Source organism: Solanum stenotomum, chromosome 5 (assembly GCF_019186545.1).
Source record: "Solanum stenotomum isolate F172 chromosome 5, ASM1918654v1, whole genome shotgun sequence".
NCBI lineage: Eukaryota > Viridiplantae > Streptophyta > Magnoliopsida > Solanales > Solanaceae > Solanum > Solanum stenotomum.
This window is the reverse complement of record NC_064286.1, coordinates 3,466,976-3,476,498: the sequence shown is the minus strand read 5'-3', so window position 1 is coordinate 3,476,498 and position 9,523 is coordinate 3,466,976. Positions and strand designations below refer to the sequence as shown.

At 34.1% G+C, this 9,523-nt stretch overlaps 1 protein-coding gene across 1 annotated transcript; it reads left to right on the top strand.

Moving 5' to 3' along the window:
• Positions 1–627: 627 nt before the first annotated feature.
• LOC125865588 (gamma-glutamyl hydrolase 2-like) lies at positions 628–7,599 on the top strand. The gene is made up of 10 exons (XM_049545788.1): positions 628–1,054; positions 2,409–2,495; positions 2,787–2,876; positions 3,698–3,792; positions 4,635–4,695; positions 5,518–5,607; positions 5,743–5,805; positions 6,441–6,529; positions 6,985–7,080; positions 7,166–7,599. Exons 1-10 carry the CDS (start codon positions 749–751, stop codon positions 7,221–7,223), a joined length of 1,035 nt encoding a protein of 344 aa, XP_049401745.1. The 5' UTR covers positions 628–748; the 3' UTR covers positions 7,224–7,599.
• The last annotated feature ends 1,924 nt before the right edge of the window (positions 7,600–9,523 follow it).

Here is a 9,523-nt window from a genome sequence, read left to right as displayed (position 1 = left end):
TTGCTCTTGGATTAACGATTTTTAATGATTTTATAAAAATAAATTATTGGGTTATCGATTTGGTTTTTGTTTCTTAATATTGAGTTATTGGATAAATCGATAACTCATTAAGACAATAGTAATTTACTACTACATCCATCCATAAATATTACTAATCTCAATACCTTACTAGTTATTATCTTTGCTTTTTAGCCTTCTATTCACACTTTATGGTGACGTTGAGTTTAACTTCACATTATACAAAACGTCAAAAAATAAAGTAAGAATGTTATTCCTCTTAATTTCTCTTTATGTTACACTTGTATAGTTCTTTTCATGTTAGTTATTATTGTGATCTTGTCGCGTCAAATTATTAGAGAACATATATTTGTTTTATAAACATTTTATTATTGGTTAAATAAAAAATCGATAAAAAAAATATCTTATTGATTTAACATATTTTAAAACCGAACACTGATAAATCAAACTGATAATAGATAGAATTGAACCGAATCCACCGATGCACACCTTATTTATATCTAAAATATCCCCAACTATTAATCAAGCATACCTCAATTATTGTTTTCTTTTCATATATATATATATATCGATTATATTTAGAAAAACGAGATAGTTCAAATAAAAAACTAGCAATAAAAAAATATTTCATATAAAAAACTAAAGATGTTCCTTTCATACTCCTATCCAATACTCAAAGAAGACAAGAGGAGGAGAAAATCAATTCTCCTCAAATTTCATCAATTCATCGATGCAAATGGAAACTAATTTTTTGATTCCATTTTTCACAATTTTCATCCAATTGATGGCTACTCATGTGAAACCCCAGATCATCGAGTCCCAATTGAATTTTCCTACCTGTCCGGCGACTGATCCGGCACTTAATTACCGGCCGGTCATCGGAATTGTTAGTCATCCCGGCGACGGAGCTTCCGGTCGTCTCAATAACGACAGTGATGTCTCATACATAGCTGCTTCTTATGTCAAGTTTGCTGAAATGGCCGGTGCTAGAGTTATCCCGATTATATATACAGAGCCTCCTGAAATTATCAATCAAGTAAATATTTTACTTCCTACCTTTAATTTTAGCTTTACTTACTATTCTCTTCTTGCCAATTTATGTGATTGTGTATGATGTACACGAAGTTGACTTTTGAAACTTGTAGGTAATGTTAGAAGACGACCTACTGTCAGTATATCCTTGAAAGCTCAGACGGAGAGAATAATCAGATTCCTCGAGGGCTACTGAAGCCACTTTAGTGTAAATCAGAAGGATTAGAGCTGTTGATATAACTTAACAACCAAAAAGCTCTGCATTGAACTTGAGCATAAATAAGTTAGAGTAGATAGTTAACTTACTTTATCAAAAAGTTGAAACTATAATATTCTAATGATGAATCATCTGAACGTCCATGTCTGTTATAGTATGAAATTGGTGTGAACATTGGTGGAGCTAGGATTTTCACTAGACACATGAACTAGGTGAAGGGGATTCAACATTTACTATATATGCATAAAAAATAGTTTTAGCCATGTAGAAATATTATGTTTTTCCGTTGAAGGGGGTTCAGATGAACCCCTGACCACAAGTTGGCTCCTCCCATGGGTCTAAGTAGAGTGTATGGATACAAAAAGCATTTGTATGGCTGATGTCAACTAGTTTGTGTTTGAAATATAGTTGATTTGATTTACTGATTGTCCTTCTCCGAGTTCCCAAAACTACTTAGTTCCTTATCATTTAAGTATGTCACCATCTTATCTCCAAGCAAGCGCTGGGCCTGACTCTTCTATATAGACCAAACACGTCGATTTATCTGATCTAGAAGTTTACCATCCTTTTATGGTTGAGGGAATGGGTTGTGACCCTCTTTATATGGTCTTGGGCAATCCTCTACTCATTAGGTTGCTTTTGGGGTTGTGTTAGGCCCAAAACCCATTTCTTCACTTGGTATCAAGTCAAACCCATTGATCTCTATTGTTATGTTTCTTAATGTTGGATCTCCTTGTTATGTTATTGACACTCTAGTTGTTCAATCCTAGCGTGCAGTGGAGTGTTAAGTCCCACATTGGTTGAGAGAATGGGTTGTGATCCTCCTTATATGGTCTTGGGCAATGCTCCCCATATGAGCTTACTTTTGCAGTTGAGTTAGGCCCAAAGTCTATTTTTTCACACTTATTTTTGCTCTAATTTTAGCTCGCTCTTGTGTTTGGAAATAATAAGAATCCCTTCTATCTTTCACCATCATTAACTTCTTATTGTGTATATTTAAATGATGATTGCGTACATATTAGCCTGAAGGTATCTAAAAACCACTATGCTATTATAAAAGACCTGACAAAGCATGTTATTATCTGTCATCTTCGCATTTGCAGTGTGGCATATCACATATGTTAATTCAATGTATGTGCAGAAACTTAATCTAGTTAATGGAATTATCTTCACTGGAGGATGGAGCAAGAAGGGTCTCTACTTTGAAGTTGTTAAAGGAATATTCGAGGTAACTTTCTCCTGTTTGTACACTTTCTTCTAATCATGTCGCTGCTGCTGCATTTTTTCTTCACTTGAAAAATACCCTGTATGTGGACCTGCATGATACCTGGACAAAAGCTTGACACAAACAAATTCCCTAGGTTTTACTTTGAATAGGATATCTACGAGCTTGTATACTTTAATTCACATACATTATCTGCTAATTATCATTGTCTTAAGGGTTGTTTTTGTTTAGTTCGAAGATGTTTGTATCAACATTGTTTGTACACTGATTGTAAGTTTTTTCCTGATATTGCAGAAAGTTCTTGAGAAGAATGACGCGGGTGAGCATTTCCCTCTTCTTGCCATCTGCTTGGGTTTTGAACTTTTAACAATGATCATCTCCAAGGTAATGAGGGTGTATGGGAAGATAGAGTTGGTGCTCTTAAGTTTATCAGAAGGCACTTAAAATTAAAGAAGTCTGAACTGTTTAGCACTGAGTAATTTGTGCTATAGACACTTGATATGAAATTCTCTGAACTAGCGAACAAACTTTAACAGAATGTAAAATTTCTATGGGAAGTCAACAAAAGCTTACACATTCCGGATAAAGTTTAAGCTCTTAATACTTGTGCGTTCTTAGTATATCCAAAAATTCAAATATCTTTATGAATAGGTATAAAGATGCTCGTTGTTTGTGGTATTATTTGATTATTCTACCGTAGTTATTTTGGGGAAGACTCCAAAGGCAGTTTTGAGGTAGAACATAAAAAGGGGTGTTGGATCATATCTTGATGAGGAGTAAGAAGTAACTGCAGATAATATCAGTAATCGGTATTGAATTATATATTCTGGTCGACATTATATTTGCTTTTTCTTTCTGATTTAAATTTGTGTAGTGAGTTCTAATTCGTTTTTACCCATGCCCAATTTCACAATTTCACAATATTCTAATTAACTGTACTTGACTATAATTTCATGCCTTGTTGATATTTTATTAATTACTTCTGGAATAAATTTGCAAAGTATTTAACACATCAAAGCTACCGTGTTTCTCTCAAGTAACCCATGACCCAAACACATGATGTGAGAGATATGTTCCCACCTTTTAAAGTAGTGTAGGGGATCATTATTCCCCAATACCTGTGTGAACCAAACAACTCCGCTCAATGTTTCACTCCTATAATCTTGTGTTATGTTGATATTAACATTTTTTTTTTGATGTAATAGGACAATAACATTCTTGAGGAATTCAGTGCATCGCATCAAGCGTCTACAGTACAATTTGTAGAAAATATAAAATTTGACCGAACAGTTTTTGGAAGGTATAAATTTCCTTTCACGCCCTTTCTTATCGTTGACTATTAGTTTCTTTTTCCCTTCTCTTCTCTTTCTCCCTCTTCTTTCCTCCATTTATGTTCCACTTGGGAAACTCCCATATTACCCTCATTTAAAGGCTTTAATGCTAGATTTTAAAAAAACTTCCAAGTTCAAGTGCCTGAATGACAGAAAATCATAAGTAATGTGTGTGTTTTCAGATTTAGAAAATTCAAATGGTTTGTAGAATCCTTTTTTTCCCTCTGTGGTACTAATTATCACATAATAGGAAAGTGTGGATATTTGAACAGCCAAGATTAAGACTTGGTATTGCAATTTGATTTGCTATAAGTGTCCATATTTTCTTGCACCTGTGGTTCTGAAACAGTCGTTTTGATTGTAAGACTGATCCTAAAAGAATTACAGGGAATCGGTGGTATTATGAGCTATGATACATGGAGCACCAGTTTTGAACTGGTGTGATATGCATGCGAACTCTTAGTTAGATATGAAAATATGTCTAGAGATTAGCAAGAAATTGCGTGTAATAATACCGGATACTTACACCCACCGGCCACCCGCAACGGGATACGTATCCACAACCAAGTTCATTTAGTAGGTTATGAGCATAGTGGGAAGGCATTGTCTGTTGTTTTTCTGCCTGCATTCTGATTGAACTGTCACAAGACACATTTTGCCATTTTTTTTTAAAGCAACGCATATAGTAACTCATGTGAATTGAATATTTATATTATTTGACACCTATGTCAACAGTTTCATAATGTGTGAAGGGGCCTATGGTAATTCTAATTTTGACAATAGACAATTGGCTATGAACTGTTTCCTGCAGGTTTCCACCTGTGCTGCTAAAGAAGATGAGTACACATTGTCTTGTGATGCAAAATCATCGTGTGCGTTTCACATGATAGGTTTTTCTTTTCCTTTCGTCGCACTTCCATTTCTGTACATTATTTTTGGTCAGTACAAGATTTACTATCTTTTTTCTCTTCTCGAGGTGGAGATTGTGATGACTTCACGATGATACTCTTTGTACTTTGTGAGATCATGATTACTCCTGAATGTTACAGTAAAAGTATTCCAGCTACTTTGTGTAGTTTTATGTCTTGTATCAGGTTGGAAACGGTTAGAACTTAGAAATGCTAGGATTCCTTGGTTTCGCTACGAATAATTGGGATCTTTGTTGTTGAGTTACCTGCCTTGGGATTACATCCATATCTGTTTCATTGCCTGCAGAATTTATTCAAGTTGCTTTCTGCAGCTCTACTGCAATTTCTCTGGACAACATTCTTAATATTCCTAATGAGTATTTGTCATACCTTACTGAAAGATGAACTAGACTTTGTTGCTATTACATCAGAAAAATTCTTTATCCTGATTCATTGGGTAGTGTATGCTCATTGGGCCAGAGAACTGCCCTTATTTTTATTAATAACTTTTTTGATAGGTTAAGATTGTATGGGTCATGGTTGTAGATCAAATCATTCTTCCAGCGATTCGTGATCACAGCATAAAAAGACTATGTTAGTGCAATGACGGAGGAGAAAACAGTTTCAAACGAATATATGCTAATCTTAGAATGAATTCTATGTATGCTAGATATTGCAATTTGGCTTTCAATTTTTTATCTGTATTATCCTAGTCCCAAGGACCTTATTTGGCACTTTTGGATTACTGTGGTGAGGCTGAATAAAAATTGTTTTCTCATGCTACAGTTTGGTATATCACCAGAAAGGCTTCAAGCAAATAATGACCTGTGTGGCTTTTTCAGGGTATTGACAACTAGTGTTGATAAGAAAAACAAGGTACATGACATAATTTATCTCTTCACCCCCCTCTGAAATATCTGTAAGAATCTCATCAAATTGTACAGAGTCTAGTATAAACTAGTTGAAGTGTTGAACCTTTTTCTTTCTGATTTGTTTAAAAACTTGATTCAGGTCTATGTCTCCAGTGTTCAAGCACAACACTATCCCGTAACTGCACTCCAGTGGCACCCAGAGGTACTGTCTTTGGTTACTGTTGTCTTGTCTGTAATTCCATCTGAGACAAACAGGATTTAGTTGTTGTTTAAAGTACAGAAAACATTGTTGTTAGATCTGATAACATGTCAGGTAGCATTTCTTAAGTGCTGCAGTTTCTTACTTTATTTTGTGGATTTGTTGCTTTTCCCTATAATTTAGATATCTGATAACAGTTTTTCTAATAACACCTTTTCTTTTCTAGAATGCATGATTTAAAATTATGTATCTGAAATGGTATTATCAACAATATTTATTCTGTTCCTCCCATGTCTAGTCGGGGATGACCATAGGAATGATTGCATGACTTAAAAGGTTCTATTAAGTGAGGAATAGTGATACAGTTTTTTACATGCCTGCATGGCTATTTCTTGAAATGGTATTATCAACAATATTTATTCTGTTCCGCCCATGTCTAGTCGGGGATGACCATAGGAATGATTGCATGACTTATAAGGTTCTATTAAGTGAGGAATAGTGATACGGTTTTTTACATGCCTGCATGGCTATTTCTTGAAGGAAATGGTTGAACTTAATGTGATAATTCAAGCTCTTTGACGTCATTTTCCACTAGAAGTTTGAAATTTAACTGCATTACTTCCTCATGGTCATTGCAGAAAAATGTTTTCGAGTGGGGTTCATCACAGATTCCACATACCGAGGATGCAATCCAAGTGACTCAACATGTTGCCAACTATTTTGTCAGGTGTTGACCTTTTCTTCTAAGTGTTCTTGTCCCGTAAGGGTGGGGGATCTTGGAATTTGTTCAGACCACAATAGCCAATTTCTTATATATGATTTTCTAATTTTATTTTTGGAAATTGATTTTTGATATCGATTTGTTTACAAAAGGAAACTGCAATAAATGTTTCAGAAAGCTCATACTTTTCTGATGGGAAGTTATAAGGCGATCCTCCTACTCTTCACCTCGCCAGTGATGACTGTTTTATTACGTCACTAAAGAAAATGAGAAAAAAGCACAAGAACAACCCTTTATGTTAATCCATAATTATTAGCTCCTTTCTCAGTTCTTTCCCGCTCTGTGTGCAGTAATAAGTGAGCCAAAGTTATTCTGAAACCTGTCAATTTCTGAATAAAGCCGTGCTTCTTGTTTTGCCTCTTCTATTTGTTTGTTTATTTATTTTTCTTTGTAAATTGCAGTGAAGCTAGAAAATCTTCTAATAATAAGCCGGCTACCAGCAAAGTGCTTGACAACCTCATCTACAATTACAGTCCTTCTTATGCTGGGAAGGTTCGGTAAGTTCACATCACCCTCTTACTGGTTGAGATTCTTAAGAATAAACAAGACAATATTCAAGATTCTCGTGCCCGTGTAATGTAGGGGGAGCTTTGAGGAGGTCTACCTCTTCACTCCGTGTCCCACCTTCAGCTCTCTGTAGATGCAAGTGAACTGCAAAAGCATTGACTAATTGCATGATCAAAGATTATAGATGAAGATGGATGTCATTAGTGCATGTTGTTCACGGTTTGTGTTCGTCTTCAATTTCCAGTTATTCAGCGATCTCCTGGAAAACGAATAACTTTAGACTACTTGGATGATGATTGTTTATAATTGTTCCATCATCCACCTTCTATATTCAGGTTTGCATGATTTGAATTGGGGCACAAGTCTCTGAGCCTTTATGCTTCCAAGTGTTTGTAGTAATTACAAATTTTTATTTTGTACTATAAAGAAAGATAATTCATATTGATAACATTCAATCATCATTAATGATATTGTTTGCTACAACTAAGTACCAAAATGTTTGGAACCTAGTTGACACTTAGATGATTCAACATGGATCAATGTTGTTTTTCTCGTTAGAATCTTTTTACAGGTTGTTTTTTCTATTTCAAATATGATTGATTTATGTGTTTCCTAACCAAGGCGACTTCGTATCGAGCAAGACTTGAATTGTGAACTCTAATCATGTTAGACCGAGGCTGACACAACCGAATTGGTTGAGGAAAAGGAACCCCCAGCAACCAAGCACTCCCGCCCCCAAAAGCGGAGACCGAAGAACCGCCAGGTTGTCGAGGACACGTCTGAAGAGGAGGCGGGCGCCCTCTAAGTTGACCACCCTACCTAATTAATGATGAGACAATACTTTCAATTTCACTACAACTCTTGTCGCTTTCCTTTTCATTTCCTCCCAGTAATAGAAAAAGATCTTTTTAATAGAAACTTCATTTTGTCATTGTAAAAAAGAAAGTGACCAAAGATATCACAATTCGAATCGAAGTTTGAATTGCCTAGTGCGGGTTACATTTACGTGGTTTGCGGAGCGATTGCGGATTGTCATGGATTTTCTTTTCTTTTTTTAGAAAAATGAAGTTTGAATACACACGAGACACATATATATATAGAAAATGATTTAAGTTAAATATACTGACAATATGATAAAATGTTTACAGAATTAGTTTAATTTAACATGTTATAATTTATTAAATTAACCACAATTATCATCTTTTACTTCAAATAATATGACTCTGTAAATTCATAGTAGAAGCAGAGATAGAGTATAAGGTACAAGTTTGACAAAACCCAAATAGAACCCAATATCTCAAAAAGGCTAGAATCAATCTCATAAACTTCAAATTCTGAATCCATTTCCGCAAAAATAACATCAAATTTGTAAATTCTCTAAGGGCCAATAATTTTAGTATACAAATTAAGAACCGTATTTACACCAAAATAGCAATACTTTTTTTTCATTCATATAGCAATATTTTTTTTTTCAAAAGTAGAATTTAAATTATAAAAAAAGATTTCCAAATCAGCCACGCTTATCACTATTCCCATAAATTTCTCCAATTATTTTATCTTCCTTATTTATTCAAATTTGTTATATATTATCTTCCAATAGAGGTTTCCTACCAAAACAAAACTCTCCTTCTCTGATAAGAATAACTATCGAAAAATGAATACCAATAATTTTTCAATTCTAATTCAACACAACGGACGATGGGACTCATCAGGTAATTGTATAAAATAGTTCGCATGGTGTTTTATTACGTGGTTATATATGATTTATCACAAATATCTATTTTGTACTTTTTGAGAGTTATTCGTTTGGTTTAGTTTGTCTAATTTTGGTGAAATTGAATTCATCTAATTTGGTTTATGTTCTGAATGCTCGAAATTTTGGTTTAATTACAATAACTACATATGATTAGGTTGTAAACTGAAGTGTCAATTTTTTTTTTATATTAAAATTTAGGTTTCATATGATTTGGTTCGAAAGTATGTTACATTATTGTCCGTATTATAGTTATTAAGTTGGTGTATATAATATAATAATTAGAAAAAAGGTTCATATGTTGATTGGTGGTATCCTAATAAAATATAAAATTGAAAATTTTGGATTGGTATGTGATCTGGTACATATGATGGTATATTTGTTGCTACGAACTGACACCAAGCTAATAGCCTAATGTATGTGTTGGTGTATTTTTTGGTCCAATTTATATTGGTGTATTAGACATATGTTGTTAATGAGTATTTTTGTTATCTGCCACCAAATTTTTTTGAATTTTGATTAACAAATATTTGTAATGTCGCAGGAATGTATCTGAATTTCAAGATTGAAGGAGTGATATGATGTGGACACCAATTACCAAGACTTGATTAATACTACTGCTTCTCAATTAGGTGTGGACACGATCATTTTTGAGTTGGAACTCAAATATGTTGTGACTG